This window comes from Labrus mixtus, chromosome 14, assembly GCF_963584025.1.
Source record: "Labrus mixtus chromosome 14, fLabMix1.1, whole genome shotgun sequence".
NCBI classification, from domain to species: Eukaryota; Metazoa; Chordata; class Actinopteri; order Labriformes; family Labridae; genus Labrus; species Labrus mixtus.
The window spans coordinates 12,262,392-12,288,374 of record NC_083625.1 but is presented as its reverse complement, the minus strand read 5'-3'; the positions used below and the strand labels follow the sequence as shown (position 1 = coordinate 12,288,374).

The following is a 25,983-nucleotide window of genomic DNA, read 5'->3' as shown; positions in this document are numbered from 1 at the left end:
GGATCTACTAAACGTGTTTCTTTAGATTCAAATTCACATCCACCGGGAGGCTTTCAAAACTGATCCAAGCTGAATTTCTCATCCAGAGTTTCAGGGCTTTAATTTTTTAGGTCTCGGCCAGAAAATGCTCTTAAAATTACCCACTAGCCCACAAATGAGAGAAAGGAGTAATCAGTGAAGTCTTTGGTTGGCTCTTGGAAATCCATTTTATAGGACTGTCTGATCTGGCCAAGTGGTGAGACAAGCACGTCTCTTGTATAAAAAAAAACAACAACAACACTGGATTTATGTGAATGTGTGTTCATCAAATAGAGTTGTAAATTGGGAGGGGCCGCCAGTTATTCCTGTTACATTAATTTGTACTTTGCTTTTGAGAGAAGGCCGTTACAGGCGCAAGGGGAGGTAGAAAAACTTGCGGTTGTATTTGACGAAAACACAGCACCACAGCTTGGCATCACAGATTCCAAATACCTCACAACTGTCACAAAAATCCAAACGTCCATTTTTTTAAACATTGTTCGACACAGTGAACTTCCAAAGTCTACAATGTGTCATTATCCTGCATGAGTTCTAAGCTCATGATTGGATGGTTGTTACAGAAATGCACTTTCAGAGTCATGGTTTACTTCTGCACTTTATTTATTTTTTCCTCCAAAGATAAACAAAATCAACCGACTGCGGATATCGTTCAAGGGATCTGCTTTATGTTAAAATCTATTTTTACTTTGAGATCTTCTGCTTTGGATTATGTTCCTCTGCTACCTGTGCCACCAGCTGCAAGAGAGGATAATTCACATCTGGGGTTGTAACTTCAGGTGCAGTTCAGTTCAGTGGGTGCGAGACCTAAGTCCTCTCAGCCTGTTTGTGTTATAAACAGAATCCATGGAAACAGACACAACACTTGAGCCAATAAATTACTTGTACACTATCATTCACATGATTAAAAATGATATAATGCATCCCGCTGTGCACTGGAATGGTTATGAAATAGTATCTTGACTGTTCTCCAATTGTACCAGCTGCCAAATGGACATTTGAGTCGCATTGAACTCTAGCAGATGATCTTTGTCCAAGTTTTCCAGTGCTGGCAGGCCCTCAGGTTTCCAAGCAGCATAGAGAGAATAGTAGGTGTGTGTGTTCGAACGCACGTATGCTGTGAGAATGGAGACAGTGTGACTCAAAGAGACAGACAATAAGCATATTGTGGCTCAGAAATGTGAGTGTCCATTTGTCAAGTACTGTGTTGTGGTAGTTATGGAGTCCGGTCTAGTCTGTTGGTCTCTTTGTCTAAAAAGGGTGGAACAGACATACAATGAAGAAGAAGTGAAATATATCTGTCCTCTTTTCAGGGGGAGTTTGACACCCTACTGAAAGCTTTGTTTTCAGTGACTGGGTAGTGAAAGAAACTTTACCGTATCATCGTATAATTCATCAAAGAGGTTGTTGCATCAGAACTCGCGTCAGCTGATTTCCCAAGTAGACTTTAAGAATATTATCAGTGTCCAACAGGACTTCACTTTCACTCAGGGAAATCATCAGTAAAATCAGCCAGTTACAAACTAAGATACTATGTATTTTACACAAAGAAACATGTTTTTGATTTGTTTGTTCAATCTCAGTTAAAACTGTTGAACTGGCAGAGTAACAAAAGATCGAGTCTACTGTTAAACCTTCACATGTGATGATAATGCACGCTTTAACTATGGGTGAGATGAATTTATATGTTGGAACACTTGTTTGCTTTTTCTCATTTTATGAAATAAAATGTGAAATATCACAACTGCCAGATTGAAAGTTCATATAATGTTTAAAAAGATGGACGAGATGACAGCTCCCCAAAAATGAAGCCAACACATTTGGAGCTGTCTCTCGTGTCTGGCTGCAGTATAGATCATAAGCTCCACTTCCTCCATGTAAACAGATGGGACATGGGTCTAACTATAAAATCAAAATACACATTGAATACATTTCACTCAAATGTGGTTTCTGTCATCAAATGTAATGCTCTAAAAAAAATGATATAATACCATCCATGATTGACAGCTCTGTTGACAAATGTGATTACTGCTGAGTAAATATGGCAATGTGGCAATACAAATGATGATATGGTTTTAAGAGCCAAAAGGTTTCAAGCTTTATATGTACAGCCAACCCTGATGCAACAGTCTTCATCTTGAAGTCTCAGCGGCTCAGGTCTTGCTTTGATTAAAACAAGGAAATACCAAACCTGAGTGAGAATAACCATCAGCGTAAACTGTTTATACAAACATAGACATGCATGACAGGAGGGCTTTGCGTGTGGGTAACACAAGAGTAGCAGACCTGTCTCTCTGCAGACTCTTTTCTCTCAGAGTCTCCCCTCTTGCTCTCTGTAACATCTCACCCAGGCATTCCACTCTGCCTCACTAAAATGTCCAGAAATGTTCCCTGGAGTCACATTTAATGAAGTGAACCTGGATGGCTGGAAACTTCCGAGTCATGGCGTCTTGATGGTCACGCTCAGGTGGATTCCTCTGAATATAAAAAAGAGGAAACATCCGTTCCCTGGGGCCACACAAAAGACCAAGGTTCTTTCTTTCTTTGTGTCCAGCTGTATTCAGATTAGGCTTTAAGGGCCACAATGAAACACAACAATGCAGATTGTTCCTTTGACACATAGGAAACAATATATGAACCGTGAGTCCTCTCACACCAGCGGAACCAAGTCCAAACTAAACCGTGTGATACTCTTGGCTCTCAGTAACTCCAACGAAGAGCCAATTTGAGCAGCATGAGAAGAAAATTATTTGAAACAAATTCCTTGATTTTAAATGATAACTTGATTTCTGATTGTGCTGCGAAAGATTTTAAGTAACGTATCGATCATCGATAATTCCATACCGCTATTTGACATGACCTGCAACACTGGGCCTCATGCTGAAGACGTTTGAATTGGCTAGCTAGTGGGGTGAGAAATGAAAGCACAGAGGCGGACTAAAATGACTCAATTCATGTATGAAATTGACACATATTTTTCTGCCCTCTTCATTTATTGGTATTTTACTTCTCACAGTGAATCAATAACCTGAGAATTTACCAACAGGGATATCAGAGGGCAAGGCATTTATCTCTTGCAAACATGCTACCACTTGAGCCAAATGAACAGCTTCTGGGTCGTTAACAATCCAGTCTCACAGTCTTCAGGACATCTGTACATAACATTTCCCTTTTTGTTCATGGACCTTTTGTTGTTCACTAAACGTCTTCTGGAAACTCCAGCCTCACTAGTGGGAATCAGCTACTAAGCAGGAAGTGACACATGGAAGCCATGAGATATCCTTTCACACTAGGAAGTCGTTACTCTTTCATAAAAGGTGATGAGGAAATGCTGTACTTTTAGATTTAGGAATGGTATGAGTCAATACTGCTGATGGGACTTTTTCACTGAGGCTTTTTTAGTGTTGCTTTTATCCTTTTGGGGAATTCAGTGGTATGCCATGTATTTTGAGAGAACTGCTCATTTCTGTCCATACAGAGCAATATGTCATACACAACTTCCCTGATGTAGATCAGATGAAAGGGATGACATAATGGAATAGTGTCATAGGCAAACTTCGGCTCCACCTTGTATTAATGGGCAGAGTCTCACTGCTCATGAATCTTACACAAAAAGAAAATCTTGCACTTCAGATAGATGATCTAATATAAATATCACAATAGTGATACTGAATGATCAGTTTCACACTCTCTATCAGAAGCTCTACTTTGAAATTCCCCTCTTTGGAAACTAAAAAGGCATGGCTGACTGCATTTTTCACAACTTTCAACCATTAAACAGAAAGTTGTACTCTATTGAAATATGTTTTTTGAAATCTTGACGCTTGAAAGCCCTGCTACCAAGGACCCCTTTGTTTGGTTAATGTTTCTTCATACGCACGCTAGTTAAATGTGTTCCACGTTTGTCCCTTGGATCTCACTGAGAAACCTACATTGGGACTCTTATTAAATCATTGCATTAGGTATAAATCCAGACCCGTACGAAAGAGAGTAAGAAGCAGTTCCAACACATTCAAGTTATGTCTGTTTGCAGATTTTTACAGTGATTTGTATTGTTAAAGTGATTTGATGCATCAAATGAAAACTATTTAGTCTGGCAAAAAAATAAATAAAAGGACTGAAATAATACATATATTTTTGACCACATCATAACCCATCTCTACCATTTTAGACAAAGAATTAGATCAGAAAAGAGGCCAAACACAAACTAAACCAAAGCTATTATATTAGATCAGCAGAGTCATTAGAGATCTTCTTCAGTCTTCAGAGGTTTGCCATGCTTTTGTTGATCAGCTTCCCTTTGCTCCTGATGTCATTTGATCATGAGGGTTCATCTGGTATTCTCATCAATGGTTTTCAAGTGTGAGCAGTCAAATATGCAAATTATCACATTGGTGAATGTCAACAAAGATCAGATTTTGTGAGATGTTTTTTGGATTAAATAACGTCTAGTGGTTTACCACCTTCTAAATCTCATCCCAAATCTCTAATCCTTTTTCCAATGAGAGAGACATCTTAACAGGGAAATGGTCTCTCAGCCTTGTAAATGGTCTCTTTGTACATCTGTCTACCTTGCACTTGGATTGGTTTCATGCAATTGTAAAATAATACCACTTCAGGTTTTTAAAATTCCTTCCCTTAAATTTAACAGTGGCAGTTTCAAGTAGGTGGGAATGGCCTTTTGGTCAATGCTGAAGCCAAACCGTATATTTTGGCAGGCAACATCAGAATGCCTTTCATTGCCCTTATACCCCATTATTAAAGTGATAGCTATTGTGGCTGTGCACTCTGGCCTTGTGGAAAGAATGAGACTTTACAATGCGGAAGCTGAGAGATCTGGATCACACGTCACAGAGGCCTCCAGTTTCGGTCCGGGATCTGGCAGCTGAAGGCGAATTCTCTAAGCTAACATTAATAGGAGCTGACAGACAGAGTCCTTGCATGACTTACAGACCGTTTTTTTCGTTCACTGCTTGGAACAAAATTTTACCTCAGACAACAGAAATATGTGCATGATACTGCTTTATTTTATGAATGGAAACAGGGAACTACTTTTCGATATCTGTTGTTAAGAATCATTTGCCTTTCAGATGCAGGAGATATTGATAAGTGAAATATGTTCAGTAGAGTAAGAGATAGAGTTTAAAAGCTGTTCAATTTGTCAAATATATATATTTACACTCTGGGAAAATAAACACTGAACGACAATGATAGATTTTGTGCAAAAAAAGATAAACATTTGTACCACAACAATCCCGAAAGCATTTAAACATTGTGGGGCCGTTAAAGGGTTTAGAGTATTGTCATAGGTTGCCAAAATATATCTCCTGGGTCGACTGCTATTTAATCCCCTGCCAAGGAATCTGAAACCAGTGTAGCATTGCTGGGAAGCCTTTTTAACAACTCCACATTCATTCACACAGGAGGCCTTTTAGATAACAGACCTGTGACCCCACTTATTTGGTTGTTTGTGTTCACTAATCATCCAGTAATCCTCAGAAATGTCCAAATCAGCCTCTTGGTTTTCCTAATGGAACCCCCCTTCCCTCGCTCTGTTGGCTGTTGGCTGTCAGCAGTAGAGACGGGGTCACTGAGAGCAATCTCTGCCGGGGTAATAAAGTCTGAAATTCTGCAGCCGCTCAGGCTCGTTCAGATCTAGATATTGTTATAATGTCCAGAGAAGGTCTTTTTTTTTGCCCATTTCCATCCATTCTCTTCCCCTTTAGTGGGTCTTGGCTTAATTGAGAATGTCATTCATTGAGAAGTTGGGCTGATAGAGATCCGAAGAGTCCACAGATCAAAGTGGTTTCTTATGCACATTTAAGTTATCCCCCTTTGAGTTTAAAAAGTTGAAACAGTGATGCAGAAGTGGTAAGGAGACAGGAGTAGATGGTGCCCCTAAACGTAGCAGAATTATTTATAATATCAGTAAAGCTAACTATTCATGAGTCTTTGTAATATAGAAATAAGTAAGGTCTTTTACCTGCTTTTTGTAACATAACAATGAGTATGGTCTTTTTACCTGCTCTTTTGTAATGTTAAAAAAACAAAGAGTAAGGTCTTTTACCTGCTTTTTGTAAAGTGTCTCGAGATAACACTTGTTATGAGTTGACGCTATACAAATAAAGATTGATTGACTGATTGATGAGTGACGGTAACATGGACTGTGAGATTGACAGGCAGATTGGCTCGGCGTCTGCAGTAATGAGTGCGTTGTACCCAACTGTTGTGGTGAAGAGGGGACTCAGACTGAAGGGAAAGTTCTCGATTTACTGCTGGATCTTCGTTCCAACCCTCACCTATGAGCTGTGGGTAGTGACCAAAGAATAAGATCACAGATACAGAATCAGAGATACTTCATTAATCCCATTCGGTCGTTACAGTTGCTCTTACACACAATATAGCATTATACAGTCGAAATATGAATAAATAGGAATGTAAGTGAGATATAATGCAATAAGTACAAAAAAAGATACAACAATAAGAGTAACAATTAAGAATACAGCGATGTACCATGCACATCTTAATAGGAAATTAGCTTTTGTGCTGTACAAAAGGGCAGAGGGTGAGGACAATAATGAATATATACAAGCACAGTAATAACAGTGGGATATTTTGAGATTATGAGTATGATTCAATACTATTCAAGCGGCTGAAATTAGTTTGCCCTGGAGGGGGGCTGGGCTCAGCCTAAGGTCCATAGAGTTGAGGGGTGAGGAGCTCTGACATTCTTAGGGAGCTTGGAGTAGAGCCTTATCCTTCACATCGAAAGGAGCCAGTTGAGGTGGTTAGGGCATCTAATTAGGATGCCTCCTGGACGCCTCCCTTTGGAGGTTATACAGGCACGCCCAACTGGGAGGAGACCCCGGGGTAGACCAAGAGTTCGCTGGAAGGGTTATATATGTCTGGCCTGGGAATGCCTCGGAATCCCCCACTAGGAGCTGGGAAACATTGCTGGGGACCAGGCAGTCTGGGTTGACTGCTGCCACCACGAACCAACCTTGGATAAAGTATCCATATATGGATGGATGGGTTGATGGATGAAGTAAAACTAATGCAGGATAGCTAGAAGTTAACTTTGAAACGTTATTTTAAAAGGAGAATGTATGAAATTCCTTTTATTTCTTCTAAAGCTAATTTTTACCACATTTTATTTGTATCATAATCAATCCCATGGCAACTAACTAAATCATACACAATCAGAAAACATTAGCTTAACATTTGCCCTGCTCATGCTAGATGATGCAAGTCATGAATCCTGAAGCGGCCTCTTTTGTGTTGTTTGTTGCAAGTTTTCTAATTTTCCATGACTTATTTACAATAAAAGTCTGTCTGATATCACCCTCAGTGGTACATGTAAAGTCTATGTTTCCCCTGTAAAATGTAGGCATACTGGAGAGGAGATTATTGACTACATCACAATGAATCTAATTCAACCCTGTGGGGAATGGCTAGGTCAGAATGAGAAATGAAGTTTCTTATCAAGTTTATTTAACAAAGAATGGATTAAATATTTCACATTTTCAGTTCATTCTTATGCAACATCCATCCCTCTCGTTGCATGTCTTCCCTCTTAGGCAGGCTCAGGCCAGAAGCCCTGAAACTCTACTAATAGCCCCTTGCTCGCCTGCCTGGCCCTCCTCCAGCGAGGCACCCAAAGCCCGGCCATGGGGAGCCATATAAAGGGCTTGGTTGTGTTTGGTTAGCGGTGCAGAGCACCATGTGAAAAGCTTTATTTCGAAAGGTACTGAGGGCTTAAATCATGCAGGAGGAACAGAAGAAAGAATTACATGTGTGTATGGTGAAGCAGGCAGACTGAGGTTCTGGTTCTTACTTACAGATTGGCATATGATTCCAATTAAGGTCTTCCTGCACCTTTTTCTCCTGCGCTTCCCCACTCCTCCTCCCTGTGACTGTCTACCCCTCTATGACCAAATCTTGGCTGTCTTCTCTTATTTAGACTCCTATTAATCAGGGTAAGTTTTACTCATGTTGATGAATGGAGGGACTTGATGCCTCTTGGCTGAATGCAACTCAGTTCAACATAATGCAGAGTATACAGAAAAAAATGCATATTCAAACATTCTTGCCTTTTTGCTCTTCTTTATTTATTTTTTGACACACATAGTTTCACACATGGGCAGTCATGCTAAATAATTAGCCCAGCTCTGGTAAAGCAGGTCAGTGAAATGTGACAATATATGCATGCAGAGGTAGACAATGCTGCTGCTCATAAATAGTTACTACTTTAGAGCTCTTTTTTCTGTATTTTTATCCCCCCCTTTCAAGTTTTTCCTCCGTGCCAGAAGGAATGCAGTCAAGACTTGGAAAAAAATATAAAGCAGCAATTCTCAAGGGGGAGGAATTAGGAAATAGATGATCTCACAGATGGCCTTTTTCAACAAGCTTGTTGTGTTGAGTGTCTATCAGAGATAGACCGAAGCTGCTCATGTTAACTTTAAACTGTTTTGACTACATTGAAATAACAAGATAAGGTTACCAGGAGGGAATTGGGGTGATCAGGCATTCACCAGATAAACGTGTCACCTTAAAAGAAATTCTCCATTAAAACTACATGCAGACAGAAAAAGTTAGAATAATTCTTTGTAATGAGACGGTTGGTTTACAGGTGGATTTTATGATTAGAAAAATACAAGCACCTATACAAAAGCAACTTTAAAGCACTTCAAGTTCCTGAGTGTTACCAAACTGCCTTTTTTATGAGGCCAGCACCAGATGTGCTTCCTTATAAATCTGCCATCCACACAAAGAAAGAATCTGTGCAACAGACAAGCAGCCAGAGAGGAAGGAGTGTTATGAGTAAGAAGGACAGGTGGAATGGTAGGGGTGCGGGCTCCAGTTTAGCTGAAACTGACAGGATCACACCTTGAGGTCTTTATTTTAGTTTTGGTTTGTAAAAAAAAACAATTACGTTGCTTTTTCCTTTCATTGATAATTCTGAATATAAAAAAAGTTTCATGTGACATTTTAAATAACTTTGAAGATTGTAATCTTTGGAGATACAGCAATCAAAAACTAAATTTTTATGTACACATTGTAGCTTCAAGCTACAATTGAAGTGCTGCTTGCACATCACAAAACAAAACACATCTTCTTTGAAAGGGCCTTATTCCATATTGTCTAATTTGACTCTGGTTATATACATTTTAAGCAAACTCTCATACTAAAAAGAAGTACTTCTATGACTGAGAATTGTACGCCTATAACATTTCTGACTTGCGACTGACAGCATAAGAAATAGTTTTGAAATTGATGCAGTTTAAGCTGTCATATTTTGCGTCGAACATGTCTGGGACTCATAATGCAGGAAAATCCTGCTTACAGTGATGTTAACGGTGACAATGTCATGTTATAGTTTAGAGAATCTCTAGTGCTACTTTGCACCAATAGGTAAAGCTATACTGTGAAGAACATAAAGCTTTTTTGTTAATTTTGGCAAGCCCTTTAAAAACAATGGTACATCTCTTTGCTGAGCTTGATGTGAGGAGTGGGAAACTGACCCTTTTCTAATTCCACATACCCAAAACTTGAAATCTTCAGTTACTACAGACACTGCACTTGAAAACAAAGCAAACTCCTTCTATAGCCACAAAACATAGACAGTCTGCTCCTGCTATAAACAGACTTTGTTTGAAATGAGATCTGTTCCCCTTTAAGTACACATTTTAAAAAGTGTATTCTACTTATCTTTCTTCCTTTTTTTTTTTTTTTTACAGTATTCCTATTTTTACTTCAGTGTTAGAGTACTTTTTCCACCCCATGAGGTTTTGAACCACATCACATCAAATCAAATTGGCCATAAAGACCTCCTGTTTTGTAACTTTTAAAAAGGCTTTTTTTCTTGAACTCAAATCTGAAGTACAAGGATCTGGGCCTTGGGGTCTGTCAGATAAATAGACTATGGTTATTTTTTCTTCAAGTCAATTTCCCTTCAAGCTATACAACAAATGTGAACAAGGATTAGAGTTTTTTTTCTCTTCTAATTGTGTATTGCAATATATGTTCTCATGTGTTTACCTGTCCTCCTTTGCATGTCTTGTTTATACAGTTTAGCACTCATAAATGTCTTTAACTGTCGTGCCACTGGGATTGTGTAATACAATACACCGTCAGGGATTTTCCTCCCCTCGCCTCCTTTCTTCTCTGAATTCAGGCATGAATAAGCTCAGTCATACAGTTATTGTACTGATTGTTATCTGCAGATTTATACTTTGTCCAGATATGACACGTGAATAATAGATCCTTATTCAAACTAAAAAGACGTGTTGGGACAGTGATCCAACCTGAGGAACTTCACCCTTCCATTTTTTTTGTGTTCTCAGGAAATGAAAGACACGTGATGAATGAAATAAAAGTTCAAAAGTTCATTTAAAGGACCAAAGGGTTCAAAACACTTTACCTGAAAGTGAAATCATATTCAAAAATACAGAGGTTATGGGACCTTTTGATTAGAATCACATGAGGTCCACCATCTGTGCAAATAAAGCTGAAGATAAAGAGTAAGACGTGGTTTGATCGTTGGGCCCTGTGGTGAGCACCAGGCTTCAGAGTGTCGGGTTTACTTGGAGAGCGAGCCGCAGAGAGCTGGGTGTTTCTGACATACTGCCCAAACTGGGTTTGGCTCTGGAAGAGTAGCAGCATTAAATACATGCCTCTCCAAAGTTTAACCATTAACGGCTCACTGTTGGTATTTTGTTCTGAGGGTTCTTTGGATTCATCCATCTTCACTGTCCGAGGTTTTTGGGGAGAGCAGGAAGACTTGGTTTTAAATTTCCTGAGAGTCATCTGTCTTAGCTGCAGGAGGAGGGCAATGACAGAGCGCTCCTCCACGTTCAAGACGTGGGTTGTTGGTGTAGAGGAGAGGAGAGTCCGCTGAAAAGTGCTGACTAGAGAAGGGTGTTTGTGTGCGTGCGTGTGCGCTTGTCCGTGTGCGTGTGTGTGGTCCAGGCGAGGGGCCGAGGACAGGATAACATCCAGCAGACCCATCTGTTGAAAATGACAAGGGTCCTGTCTGGAGAAGCTGTGAACCTCAACCCCCTGTGGCTGAGGCGCTTATACCAAAAAAAACACACACACACACTCATTCCAGAGGCTCATAGTTACAACAGTCTGGCTGTCTCCTGTCCCACAGCGTTTCTCTACTTGTAAACAAGTTCCTTTGTCTCAGCTGAAGTGTTTACATCTGAAGTTATGAAAATGTGCAGCCCTGTTTGGTCATTCAAAGCTACTGGCTATCTCTGAAAATTCAAAGCACTAAGCACCATCAGAGATGGTTACGTCATGTTGCAATAAAGCGTTATCTGTAGTCTCTGATACAGACGATCCTGGCAGCGTCTGTTATCTCTAAAGCGCGCTGATAACTGTGGTAAACACTGAGCGGCTCGGTGATGTCACTGTACAGTTTGTGCGGATGCAAGAAGAGGGCGTTGACCTTGGCATAAACACACTCTCTTGTGAGTACACACGGTGGTGTAAGTGTAGGTGTCCGTGCATCTGTCCTTCATTAGATTTATCCAAACATTTCCAGCAGAGCAACTGTGGGGCAAGAATGCAGAAGTCCACTACAGCGTGTCAAAGAAGATGATCATTTAATCTTTTACATGTCACATCTTCTGTAAACTTTTCAACCCATAGAAGAAGAAGCCAGGGGAGGAAAAAAAAAATATTTACACCACACAAGTTAAATTGTTTTGACAGAAACATCTGCAGGAAATCTAATGCAAGCTCCTTCTTAATAAGCCGGGCTATTAAAGAGAAAATAAAATGGAAAAAGCTTTTTTTTCCTGCATCTTCAACACTGCAAAGCCTCATTTGGGAACAACCACTTTTTTTTTTCGCCTCTGAAGAATTGTGGTTTTCTACTAAGGGCACCACTGGGCTTGTTTTCAAAGTCGACCTCTTTTTATTTTCGTTTCCTGAGCTAAAACATAACAGGGCATTTTGTAATGGGTCAATTAGCCGTTCTTCCTCCTCCTAACCTAAGAGAGTATGTCTTTGATCTAGTTTGCTCTTTTCCTTTTACCACTGCTCGTTTGTTTGTCTGTTTTTGCTGAAATTATTTTGTATAAACTAGGCCTATTTAATCACTTTTTTTAGGAGGGCAACATTTGAAAAGTGAACTGCCAACAAACATTTACATTTCTTATCTAACATTTGAATTAGCATGAAATAACACCTTCAACAACAGTGAGAATGAATGTCCCTTCTAGGAATTTGTTTTGCATCGATGCCTCTTTTGAGAAAATTCATCTGCAGGATTGAGGAAGACACAGGGGCGCATCTGGGCCAGGACGTTGATTGAATTGTGTGCCGTAAGTCTTGTGATGTTTCCGTCTAAATCTATCACTTTTGAATGTTTCTGTTTCCTGTCTTTTATAGAATTTCCGTCCCATCACCAGCGGGTATGGAAGCTACAGTCGTAAACCTTCATACACTCCTGAGCCCCAGTCCCCGCTGCCTGTCCAGTCCCCGCTGCCTGTCCAGTCCCCGCTGCCCGTCCAGTCCCCACTGCCCGTCCAGTCCCCGCTGCCTGTCCAGTCCCCGCTGCCTGTCCTGCCCAATCACATGAATAATGGACACTCCAGACCCAACAATGGACACAGCTATGGCTATGGAAACGGGCACGCTCAGTACAACAACCCATCTGGACTTTACGACAGCAATGGAGACAGATCTCTGCCGAGCAAGATGGGAGGACTCAGCCTCAGTGCCACGCACAGGTGAGGTCATCTATATGTGTGATGCAATGTTGAGCCATATAGCCTTATCGCTACAAATACTTACCTAGCTTCAGTGTCTTTAAATACAGCTCTTGTTAGATACACTGGGCAGTAGAATTGACAGTCAAATGACTTCTGTTTAAAATGCATAAACCTTTCCACTGCTAATAAAGTCTTAAGTCTAAGGCAAAGGTAAGGTTCTACATTCAAATACGACTAGAGCACACGATTAAAAATGAGACAATTATTCTCTGGCCTGCTTATAATGGAAGTTTAGCGCAATACAAAAAAGAGCAGTCCAGAAAGCAGGTATCTGCAGAACTTCACCTGAAGGATGTTGGTTTCACTTCTTCTTAGACACAAAGCACAGCACACAAAGAAAAACCCTGTGATAAACCTTCTGTTCCAGTTGGAAAAAAAATGACTATTTGACTATTTCTTGTACATTAATTACATACAACCGTTACAAAATTCACCATCATTTTCTGGTGTAAACTAAATTAAATAATGGAACAGTGTGTTTTTATACTTCACTGATCCATGTGCTCATGTTGCTGACTCTTCTGAAGACACTAACAGCTACAAACACAGAAGCACACTCACAGACAAACTTTGGAAGTCTCTGTACACACCTGCACAGATGGCTGTGTGGACTGGAAAAGACATTTTTTGTTGTTGTGTATCCTCTCCAGCAGGCAATAAATGTGTGTGTTTAGTCTCCTGGTGAACATCCTCTCCAGCACTCCCAGATTCCAAGGAAACAGTAAAACAGCAACTCTATACAGTCATTGCCTGCTGTTAGTCTTTTATTACGCTAGTTCATTGTTTTTTTTTCTCTCTCTCTCACTCAGTCTTACTTTTCTCTGTCTTTTGCGCTCTCTCTTACTCTCTCACACTCAAACCACACAAACACACACCCCAAGGCTGGCTATGAAGCGCATCCTTCAGACTCTTGGAGTCCAGAGACGAACATGAAGTTAAGTGTGTCAGGATTTGAACACATCTGTCAGCAGTCCTGCTCATCTCCCAGAGGCTCTGCCTGTTTGAAAAGTATCCTATGAACGGCATCCATCCTCTTAGGTTTGGGAATCACTTGATGGATGGATGAACACACAGAGCTGCTGTGATTAAGACTTCATGCCTGTGAAATCACATGTCAGTTGTAAAGTGTAGACGCCTGTTTTCCCCCCTCTGCGTGCGCTTCACTGCTGGCTCAGAAAAAAAAAAAGAGAGGTGCTCTACCTCCTCTTTCTTTGGTGCTCTGGCATCTGTTCTTTTATCTCTTTGTTGAGGCTACTTTAACTCATCTCATCTCTCCCTTGTTCAAACATAAACCCAGGAAAATGAAACATCCAATCACCAACATGTTTGCACATCTACTTTTTTTAAGAGAAGAACAAACACTGGGTCCTTTAAGGGTTCAGTTTTTGTTGTCTTGACATAAGAACAATCTATGATTTTTGTCACCTGTTAACTTGCCATCATTTATCAAAGTGGATTGCAATAAAACTGAATCTTGCCCCCCATGTCTCCCTCAGCCCGGAGCCTCCCACACACTCTCCTGTGGGCCGTAATGGTGTCGACACGCAGTCAGACGTCTACAAGATGCTGCAGGACTACGTGGAGCCCGTCTCTGAACCCAAACAGTCCGGCTCCTTCAAATACCTCCAGGGAATCCTGGAGGCAGAGGATGGAGGTAGGGATTCCTGTGAGCGTGTGTTCTGTGAAGGCCTGCATGTGTGTGATGGTGGACAGAAAATAAACCTCCATCTGCAATCCTTTTTTTTTTTTTTTACATTTACCGTAGCGTTGGAATTGAGAAAATGTCCACTAAAAGTCCATTTTTATTTGTTGCATAATTTTAAATATATTACAAATCGATAGGAGTTAGGATTCACTCTCACTGATCTTTTGATCAGTTTAAAATGACCTGTTTGTAGTTTTCTGCAAAATGTCAAAAAGCCCAACACATTTTCCCGAGCCTATGTTAAAAATGGAATGGAAAAAAAACTTGTTTTGTCCCACCAACTAACCAAATCTTATGAAAATAAAGTTCAATACAACACTTAAAGCCAAAAAATATCTGAATCATAGAAACTGCTAATATTTAGCATTTTGCTATAACTGTAAAGTTGGCTAATCTGTTCTCTTATTACCGGTAGTTTTCTTTCTGAAGTTTCTTGTTACGGGTTGGGAATAATGCAAGTGCCCTAATCGTCCTCTTTTGGAACAAAGGTGGCAAAATTATCCATAATTTGTGAAAAGAAAGCTATGTGAAACATTTTGAACTGGTTTAAAATAAGAAGGTCAGACACGCAGCTGGGGAAGGTAAAAAATCTTGAGTGTATTTCTCTGAGTAGATGAGACTTGTGATTCCAGCCAAAGGAACGTCTTGCCTTTCTCAGGTGGACTCACTTTGCTGAGCTCTCCGTCTCACTGGCATAGTTTTCCTTTTATAGAAAGACACAGACAGCTAGGTTATGGGGATGGAACAGAAGAGAGGGAGAGACAAAAAGCAAGAACTTTGAGAGGGGGGGGTGAGGGTCGGGGGGGTTGAAGATGAAGTGCTTTAAATAGCTTAAACATGAGTGAGCAGGGGAGGGGAGTTTTGGTTTTGCAATTTACTGCAAAAACAACTTCACATTGTACAATAAAGTTAGAAAGATTGTTTCCTGTCTGCCCCCTGACTGCCTGGCGTTCCAGCTTTTGAGCATGTGACGCTGACAGCAGCAGAGGAAGGCTAATCTTCCGAGCTAAGACATTCCTTTAAGGTTCCATGTTCACCACTGAAGCCGGGAAAGAGCAGCGAAAGTTTTAATTATAAGCCTTGTGTTTGTCTGATAATGAGGAAATAGCCTGGACATTGGAGGAGTTGACTTGTGACCTGTTGATACAGATTTTCTATGATTAATCAGAGAACGCTGATGTGTCCTTGAAAAAACTCCTTCACTATCTTTTTAAACTGGCTTTATCTTCAATGTGGGAACTGGCACAATAATTAAGGAACAGCCCTGCTCCTACGATGAGGTCTGGAGCTGATCCAGACGTCGGTGTTTCATTGATTCACCACTAACCTTTGCATTCAAAGCAATACCAGAGAAAGAAGAGCAGCAGAAAGAGACAGATGTGAGAGCTACTAAATGGGTTTTCAGGGGCAGAGGCTGTGCTGATGGATCACAGAGGTCTAATGGGTCTGCTGGCAGTGGGCTTACAGCTTGGGAGACTGATGGGTTGATTGACAGGTAAAGCCCTTGATGAAACAAGAAGACACTTTAGGTTTACTTTGGGATTACTCTAAAAGCGATCTGTCTCTTTGTTGATGTTTGGAGCTGTCAGTAATCTTTGTGAGAGAGTGAAATCCTGACACAGATGCTGCCTAAGGTTGTTGTTTAGTCGAGTTTTAGTAGCTCATATAAAACATAAAACAAGTCAAATCTCTTTTTTGACATATGGTTTAGTCCAATCATCGTGTTAGTGAATGCATAACTTGCTGTCAGACTTTTCCAGCACAGTGGTAGGTCTCCTTTTGAAGGAGAAAGCCCCTGTAGAGGCCATGTTGACTTTCAGGGGCTTTTAAAGTTAAAGCAAACAAGAGTGTCAGTTTACCCAGGATTCCACAGACGCCGCCATGATTGGATAACGCAGAAGTCATTCTACTGATGGTAGAGTTCAGTTGTTTGAAGCAATATTACAACAACAAAAAAATCAAAATGTGTTGCTTTTGTACAATGAGTTAGTTTTTGGTTTCTTTCATGAAGGTTTTAGGTACATTTAAGGGGAATAACCAGAAGAAGACAGAATACAACGTGATTGGTGGTCTTCAGAAAAAGAAATAAACCAAGTTTCGGTGATGTTGTTCATTCCCCGAACTTCAACTTCAAGTTTAGTTGTCTTAGGTTTTTATTTATTTTTAAATATTTGACTTTTGATTGATTATTTTCTGAAAAGCAAAGAAATTGGGTTTCTAAGGTTCTGCAGAGCCTTCTAAAATAAGACGTACTCAAAACCAGAAGCTTTGAACACATTTAAACACATCTTGTCCCGACTTTTTACAGGGATATAAGGATGTAGAAAAGTAACATGTGTTTTTTTTTTTTGTCTGTTTACTCACACTTCTTCAGCACCCCAAACCCTAACTTGTGTCCAGCACCTTCTTTTCCATCAGTATTTTTTCAGTTCATAACTCAGTGAGAGGGTCGGTCCATAGAGAGCGCTCAGGGGGAGCAGGCTTTGAAATCGATCAGAATAACTCTGACAAAATACATCCATCAGAATCACTGCTGATACTTTAAATCTATAATACGTTTCCTATTATTGATTGCTTCCCGGATTAAACTATGTTACCTTTGAATATTCACATACAGTTATATATGTATCTAACTTTGAGTTTACTTTGTCTAAAAAACTTTGTTCGGTTTATGATAGCTTAATGGAACAGCAGAATTTTAATCATGTGGTGATGACCACAACTGAGGCAGGTGAAGGTGAAGATGAATTTTAAATCACTTCAGTTATCCGCCTCCTTCAAACTCTGTTTCAAATTATTCCATTCTTAGAGATTTTTAGAGAAAGACAGAGAGAGCATTACTTCCAAATAGTTATTCCTCATGGAGCAACACAGTGATAGTGGCAATGGTACAAGAGTTAAAGCCCTGGTAAAATTTCAGGTCTTCTGGGGATAAACATGTGATTCAAGTGTTGGAGGGTTTAACCCTTTGTCTCTCTGTAGGAGCAGGAGCAGGGGTCTTTTATTAATTCTATAAGTCAGCAAACAAAGTTGTTAATAAGTAGCTCACATTATTTTTGTTCAAACCAGTAGCAGAAAAAACCTTGAAGCACACTGTGTGAAGTGATGTAAAGCAACTGAGAATGTACAATAGTAATGTCTGAACTTCTTTTACTGAAGTGAATTATTGAGGCCCAGTTGTCATCATCTTTGTTGTCACAAGAGTGATATTCAGCCCTGAGGTATGAAAAGGATGGTTTAAATAAAATCCCAAATAAAGTTTTCTTTTTACCCGTTCAAGTAGTTACCATTCCAGACAACAGCTGTCTTAAATTACACGATTATTGCTGTTTATTTATCTTAGTACATCGTGATTCCCTTTGCCTAACACTCCCCGAGGCTTCACGCTCTGCATTTGACAGATTTCATGTGTGCTAACGTCTACATGTGACAGTTGTAAAGTGTGTCTAGTTAATGTTAGTCACAGTTTGAGACACAAATGGTGCCATGAAAATTATTTGAGGTGAGTTATGACTTTTTAAAACCCCAAATGTAAACATCTGACAAATAAAACATGGTACCGTTCTGCATTTGGCAACAACAAATGTGGAGCCTAAACCATCTGTCTGTTTTAAAATGTAGAAGCAAGAATAAACAAACACTTATTCATGATATGTACTCCTGACTACAGTCATTAAAGGCTTCTTTTAGTCAACCCTGCCCTCTGTGAGAAAGTCACAAGAGAGCTGCACATGAAAGCTCTTCCATTAGAGAGTATAATTGAGTAATAGAGACATTAATCCCAGAAATAACATACCCAGCTAATGTCAGCTCTTAAACACACCATGGAGCAGTCAGAGGCTAAACGTTTCAGAGGGCTCGAGAGCACTTTGAATCAGGTGCTAGATGAAAGCTAATTAGACTGTGGTTAGTGGCCTGTTGGCCTGGATAACCCCTGCTGGCACATCATCAATACTGAGACGTCAAATGTGCTGCAGTTTACGGCTCTGCCTCACTGATCTAAGTTGGAAACCTTCAAGTGGCTGCAGATATCCAGTTTAAAACAATGCTCCTTTCAAGTAGTCCAGTCAGGCATGGCTAAAGCTGTGATGGTTCGAGTTTATCAGAAACGCAATCTGTGGGAAGGCAGTATCCCTCCTTTTTCATGAGACTTATCATCATCAATTACTCTGTTACTTAAAAAAAAAAAAATCATTTTAAATATTGAAGAAAATCTCCTTGACATGTTCAAGATATTAAGATTAGACAAAGGCGCTACATTGTTTCTTGACACTGTGATGGATGTCATCATAACTCACCTTGTGTTGTTCACACATATCCCTGGATTGTAGCACGGTGGTGTGATGGTTTAAGCACAACTCGGTAACTGGCATGTTTTCCCTGCTGAGGGTCTTGCCAGGTTGCTTGATGAATTACTACTTAAGAAGTGCCGCCACTCACACCTGAACAGAGCAAACATGAAGGAGCAAGAGAGGCTGTTGGAGGGGAAGAACTGAAACGGACAGAAATAAAGTGAAATGTTATCTAGGCCCAAACTTCATAGAGTGTAACTGGGAATTGTTATCAGCACATACTGTACATTTCACATATCATCAATATGTTAAAAAAAAAACAATCCATAGGATATGTTGCCCATACCCTTTTAAACATCAAGTTAGTGAAAACTTAGAGGTGTTTCCCTGATTTATGAATCATTCTTGTCGCACACAACAATAGGAACACACAACAGTATTTATCAAAGTTATATGTAAGGACAATATGGTTAATAATACCAGATCAGCAAAAGGTTGTCCTCAGCTAGGGACATATTGGGAGCTTTTTTTATGATGTGTACACTCCAAAAAGTACAGAACACTAGCAATCATACACATGTTAATTGGAGGTTGTGTTACCCAGCGTGCGATTAGTTTTAATGATACAGTACATTTATTACTATACGAAGCCCAATGCAAGCAGGACAACACAACAGTCATATGTGAGGAGGACCAGAAGTAGTGAGAAGTAGCACAGCGGGGAAAAACTGACCTTTAGTCCCTCCCTTGAGGGAAGTGTGTGAAATATGAGTCTATTTTTATATAATTTACTGGCAAAATACAAACCTGACAGCCAGCGGGCACAAGTAGTACTACCAGGAACTCAGAGGGATTCCCTGCAGAGTGAAAAACAGACACAAGTACACACTCTCATGAAGCTGGATGGCTTTCTCCCTTTACTTAAAGGATAGGCACTACCTGGAGTGTAGTGGCCCTTCAACAGATGCCCACACACACATTCCTAATATAAGCAGGTTTACCTAGTTCACCTGAGGCCAGCTGGAAAACCCTTTGAGATAATTCTGCTTATTTTTAAGTCCTAGCCTTTGACATTAATTCTGTGAATATTTTTGTTACTTCCAGGTGTTTCCCCAACAGACAGGATGAGGAACTTAAAGTCCCCAATCAGGTCTCCAATCCCCAAACTGGGAAGCCCCATCCCCAGCCCCATGCCTGGTCTTCAGAAGCTACCCCAGTGCACACGCTGCTATAACGGCATTGTGTAAGTATTGTTCACATCCTGGTGTCATTATTAAGCATATACTCAATAATTGAGTATACAACTACACTGAACATTTCAAAGACTACACATGTTAATCTGTCTCTTCAGTTGAAGTTTGTCTGAAAAAGAGTGTGACCATTTTTTTGATAATTTCATCCATCCAAATTGATTTATTTTCAAGAAACGTAAAAGATTTAATTTGCATTGTGTTACAAAAAAAGCATTAAAAGAAAGTCATTCGATATCATACTGAAAATATGAATGATTTTCCTTCTTGGAGTTGCTTTTGAAACTATTTTGATTGCCATCTGGGAAAGATAGGTTTCGGTCTGGTTTTATCGCTCTGTCTGAGCAGTTGTAAAGTTTAAATGTTGAACTGTGGGAGGTGAGTCTTGGCTCTTTGCAGATTCTGAAACATAGAAGTGAACTACAGCAGATAAACCTGCACCAACAGGCCTCCGCAAAGCAGAAAATCTATCCATTTATCATCTTAATGATTAATCCAAGCGCTCCTCCACACCCTTTCCAACTCAATCGTGCTTTATATGTAAACTTCCCCGCACACTCACTCACTCAGTCACACATAAGAATGAGCACATACACACACACCTTTCTGCCTAAGTAGCTAAATGCATCAGTAATCCCCCCTCTATAAAAGCAGCTGCAGGTAAGCAGTGATGTCATCGGCTTACTCTAGTTGTTAACAGGAGTGCATTGTGGGAGCTTGCCGGGCACAATAAGGCTCTTATGACCAGTGAGCCTTTTACAGCTTTTTAAACAAATATAGAGCACTGTGTCAATAGTTTACCCAGTCAGTTGTGCGGTTAAACATGCAAAGCGGTCACATTAAAAGGAGCAGGCTGATGACTGCATGGTCGCTGGCTGAATCCCCAGTCCAGAAAGGAAAATCTAATTGGGAGCAGTGAATGAACAACGCCCTTAATGACTGAGTGAAGCAGTGAACGTCTAAATGCAGCAGTGTTGATCAGCAGCCAGCCGGCAGAATAACCAGAATAGCCAGTCAACTTCAGAATTCAACGCTACAAATGTGTGTGAACCTTGGTCCTTCTGAAACTCCTCTCATGATGTCCATCCATCCATTATCTATTCTGATTATGTTGTTAAGTGTCAGGCAGGTTTCAGACCTTCATGATTCCTGATATGTTATCACATATATGCAAAGGCTTGAATGGTTGAAGTGACTAAAAACGTATGATAATTGTCGATTTGCATAGACAGCAGAAGGTTCAATAAACAACTGGGAGCCTGTTTTGAACATTTTATCATCGCTGACTGACTTTTGAATTGATCTGCTCAATGTTTGTACTCTGGGATGATCATGACATCTGCCTGAACTGCTCAGAGCCCTTGAAAGCATCACTTTCCCATCATGTATTTTTATGTTTCTCAGTAGTGCAACCCTTTGGTTTTTCAATTTAAACTTGTCTGTTTTTAATGCACAATTTCACCCTGTTTAAATTCATTAAGGAAAAAATGACATATATAACAATAGTATTAAAGCACTTTAAAAAAACAAGTTGAGAGGTGTTTTACAAATGTGCCACCTTTCTCTCATTTCATCTACTCTACAAAACATGTAACCCAGTGTTTTCTTTGTACACTGTCAATCATGATTTTATCCAGATTAAGCAAAAAATAATGCATGAAAGAACCACATGAATATTATGAATCCATCAGAAACTAGCACAATCTGTTTCACTTTCAGAATCGAGTTATTGGCAAAACATTTTTTAATATTGATTAAAAACTGGAAAACTTTTGAACAAAAACTTGAAAGACCGATCAAAAATCCTGACATGGCTTGAAAATAATTCATTTCAAACTTAACTTTTATACAACTGTAAAAAAATATAGTCTAACATCACCTCAATTTTATAAATCTTTTGCCTATTAGCTGTGATAAAACTATGAGTATTTATTTTACAAAAAAGTCACTCAGCCCATGAAGCAGCACTTTCAGGCACGAGGTGATGCCTGACACTTTTTTTGTAGAGATATATAAATGTTGGGTCTTTATTGAATAAATAGGGTTCATGAGAAATGATTAGGCTAAGTAAGAAATGTCAATATCACGCTTCTTCTTTTTTTAATTGTCTTCAAACATTCATTTCTTCTCCTTCTGTTTTTACATTTCTCACACTTCCGTCTGCCTTCTTCTCTTTCCAGTGGCACCATCGTAAAAGCTCGGGACAAGCTCTACCACCCCGAGTGCTTCATGTGCGACGACTGCGGCATGAACCTCAAGCAGAGAGGCTATTTCTTCATCGAGGACAATCTGTACTGTGAGACCCACGCCAAGGCTCGCGTCCAGCCTCCAGAGGGCTACGACGTTGTTGCCGTTTACCCAAACTCCAAGGTGGAGCTGGTCTGAGACAGAGACGGAGCAGGAGCTATGTAATATAACAGGGAAAGTAAAATGTAGGTGAACAGGGCTACTGAGTATTCTAGTGTGCATTTATCAGGCTCTGTCAAGCAGGAATGCAGATCTTGGATAAGTTTTGCCTTTGGGGGGGTTCATAAATGTTGTGATCCAAAATCAGCATTTCTACACAGACAGATTGATAAATTCTGTGTCCATTGATAATTATGAGATATGTCGACAGATATGTGGCTTGGATCTGATGAGTGTCCCAAAACTCAAACCCATTTAAAAAACTGACATTCAATGCTACGTCCCAACATGACAGCACTCGTTTACCAATAAGTGTTGACATTGGATTTTAGATCCATGAGAAACATTGAACTCTTCACGTTCATAGACGAGTTGTGCCTATTCAAGCTCACATCCACATTCCAAGCACAACATGTTAAGGGCCACATATTATGCAAAATACACTTTACCATGTTTTTTAAACACTAATATGTGTCTCTAGTCTGTCTACAAACCCCCGAATTATAAGAAAAATCTATCCTCTCTGTCTTTTGCCTGCTCCACTTTTCAGAAAATTTGCGCCCAAACAGACCGCTTGCAGATTTTCCCTTTATGACATCACAAAGGGTAGTAACCCCTGCCCTAGGCTAGGTTGGTGACAATCCCACGGCCAAGTGTTAGTTCTGCCCTCTGAGTCTGCCTACTCACCTTAAAAAAAATAGGGCATGGTGCAAGAAAGCCTGAGCCACATCCCCTTTCAGAGAGGGGTGTGGTCAGACACGGCTCACTTCCATTTAAAGCTACAGACACAGAAACAGCCTGTTCTGAGGAGGGCTGAAGTAGAGCGGGTTGTAGGCATGCTAAAATACAGGATCGGAGAGGATTTTTTAAAAAAGAGACTTCTCAGACATGTTTTTGGGGAGCTCCAACACTTCATTAAAGTTGTTGAAAAAGAGTATAATATGTGACCTTTAAAACACAAATGAAACATCAAATGTACTGATTAAAACAATTGTCAGAAGAATGAAAGATTCAATTTGAAATTACACCAGCAGACTTCAGCTGCCGCTTTTCAGCAGACAAGTTTATCACCAGCAAAATACTCAGTTTCCCATTATAACCATCACTCAGGCCTTAAAATATCTCCACAACAGCAGTGTGTGTTTTTGATGTGGGTTTTCACAAGACTATTTTAGTTGATATTTTAATGTCTGTGTTACAGTCATCAAAGGTATAATGATATATCGTTTAAAACCTGGTGCGGGGTGTGAAGGTGTCAGTGTCCTTTTTAACTATGTAACAGTTACACATATTACTCCTCTGGATGGACTTTTGCATTCTTCATTTTACATCTTTGCAGTTTACTTTCAGACTTTCTTCGTTACAAAACTGGGGGACATTCTGTTTGATGGTCACTTTTCTTCTGCTCAGTTTACACTTGTGCAAAACAATAAGCAATATTCATACCAAGCAGATCTTTCAATGTTAGGATATGGAATGCGCGGCTGCGTTTGTTTTGGTGAACAGGTTTACAGAACTCGTAACATGTAGTAAAGGCCTCTGTATGCAGCTATCCAAGCACCACCCTCTGAACTGTAAACAAAGCCCTGCAGGAGGCATCCTCCCAGTTCTCTCAGGAACTGTAGAACTGTGTTGAGAAACATAATTTCTACCCGATGGTATTATAAAAAGCATCACATTGCAAGAAAGGAGACTTAAATAATGCAAAGCATGCATGTAATGATGACATTTTTAACGGTTGTGATAATTTATTTCAGACGATTGTAACTCAAATTCTCTAGACTACCTGTCTGAAGAGGAATTTAAACTCTCCCTCGTGTTCACACCAGAGAATTCCAGTTCAAACCCAGAGCACACAGTTCATCTGGATCACTCCATTCACACTTATGTGTGCTCCGATTCTTATGTCAACTTTTAAAAAATGGTCATGTGCATTCGAGACAGGAAACATGGAAGTAGAAAACTGGGAAACTGGGCAGCTTACAACATGTGTGAGCAATATTCACTGTGTTTGGTTTTTTGGGCCCACAACATGGATACATTACAGATCCTCGTAGGGAGAGAGAAACTGAGTGTATGCATAGTTGCATTCCCTTCCTGCTCTGAGCTCAAATTTCTGGCCGTGGCTGAAATCCATGACGAAAATGAAATGTACTTTGACATTTCCTCAGAGAGAAGAGAAACAGAAAGTTAGGGAGAGAGAAAGCGATGACATGGAGAGATGAAAAGAAGGTGTGTATTTTTCTGCTTCAAAATGAAAGAAATATGATATTGTGACTGCAACACAGGGCCAAAACGTCTTGCATTTTTGTGAATAGTGAATTAAATTGGATAGGGTGATCCTTTTCATAATTGGTAGAGTTTTTTTATAGCTTGTAGTTTGAGATGAGAAATGAATTTTGCAGTGCAGGTATCCTTGAGTTTGTTCAAGATATCGTCAATGATGTGTAGCTGCTGGTATGCCATCTGTACTAGTTATCTTGTAAATTATGTGAAAATTATATTGCTACCACATTGTTCCTTTTGTATTGTACATATTTGTTTTATGATGATATAACGTATAAGTCATGTGCCTTTTCATACTCGTTGTTTCTAGATGATTTCTTTGACACAAATCTTTTTTCTTGTGTTTAACTTATTGTCCTACAAACCCATGTTTTTGTTCTGGAACTTCTTATTGGCTTTTCTTCCCCCCTCGAATAACTAAATAAAATGAGAAGTGCTTTACAGTGGCGTGAGTGTTCACATTCTTCACTGCAGACTTTTACAACATTTTTTAGAGCTGTGCAGTGAAAAAACACAAGGGGTTCAGGTTTTCTTAGTTTGACCCCCCCCCCCCCCCCCCCCCAGCTCTAACATGGAGGTTATTGTGCGAGACCACCAGGCAGACACGCACTTAAAGAGGCTTTACATTTGACTGTAAAGTTATCAAGACACAAAACCTGGTGTTGTGTTTCCATGGTGTCTCATTTGACTTTAATGCCAAGGAGAATACATGCATTTTGTAACTGAACATCAGCAGCCTCCATGCCAAACATTACTGTTAAAACTCAGGGTGTGAAGTTATACATAAAGCCTGGCTGTAAAGAAATCAAACGTTGGTGCCTGTTTCTGGACAGAGTGTGAATTAAACCAGCAGGGAGCCTATCTTACTTTAAAGTGGCACTCTGAAAAGCATCTTGTGGGTAGTATTTCTTCAACGTAGAGTCCTGGAGAACTATTCAGACTGATTCCAAAAATGACATCTGTCCTCTAAGTGAGTTTAAACACAGACAGAGATGTACGGTGGCCAGCAGGGGCAAATGTGCTGAGCTTCCATCGCAATATCAAGAAATGTAACATTTGTGGTTTTGCAATTCTCTTTGATTTCTAGCGTCTTGATTTCAATCGTGTATTTACGGGGTTAATTGCTGTTAATGAACTTCTTCGGGCTTCTGCAGCATGGTTTACATTTGCAGCACATTTTTGTAGGTTCATTTGTGAAGTATTTTTGAATGAGTTTTGGTTTTGTT

General features: G+C 39.9%; 1 protein-coding gene across 1 annotated transcript in view; it reads left to right on the top strand.

Moving 5' to 3' along the window:
- pdlim4 (PDZ and LIM domain 4) overlaps positions 1–25,198 on the top strand; it is a 44,515-nt gene extending 19,317 nt beyond the window's left edge. Inside the window, exons 4-7 of the mRNA XM_061055117.1 lie at positions 12,436–12,776; positions 14,315–14,472; positions 19,920–20,058; positions 22,246–25,198. Of these exons, the coding sequence (XP_060911100.1) occupies positions 12,436–12,776; positions 14,315–14,472; positions 19,920–20,058; positions 22,246–22,450 (843 nt within the window). The 3' untranslated portion in view covers positions 22,451–25,198. The remainder of the gene's footprint in view (positions 1–12,435; positions 12,777–14,314; positions 14,473–19,919; positions 20,059–22,245) is intronic.
- The last annotated feature ends 785 nt before the right edge of the window (positions 25,199–25,983 follow it).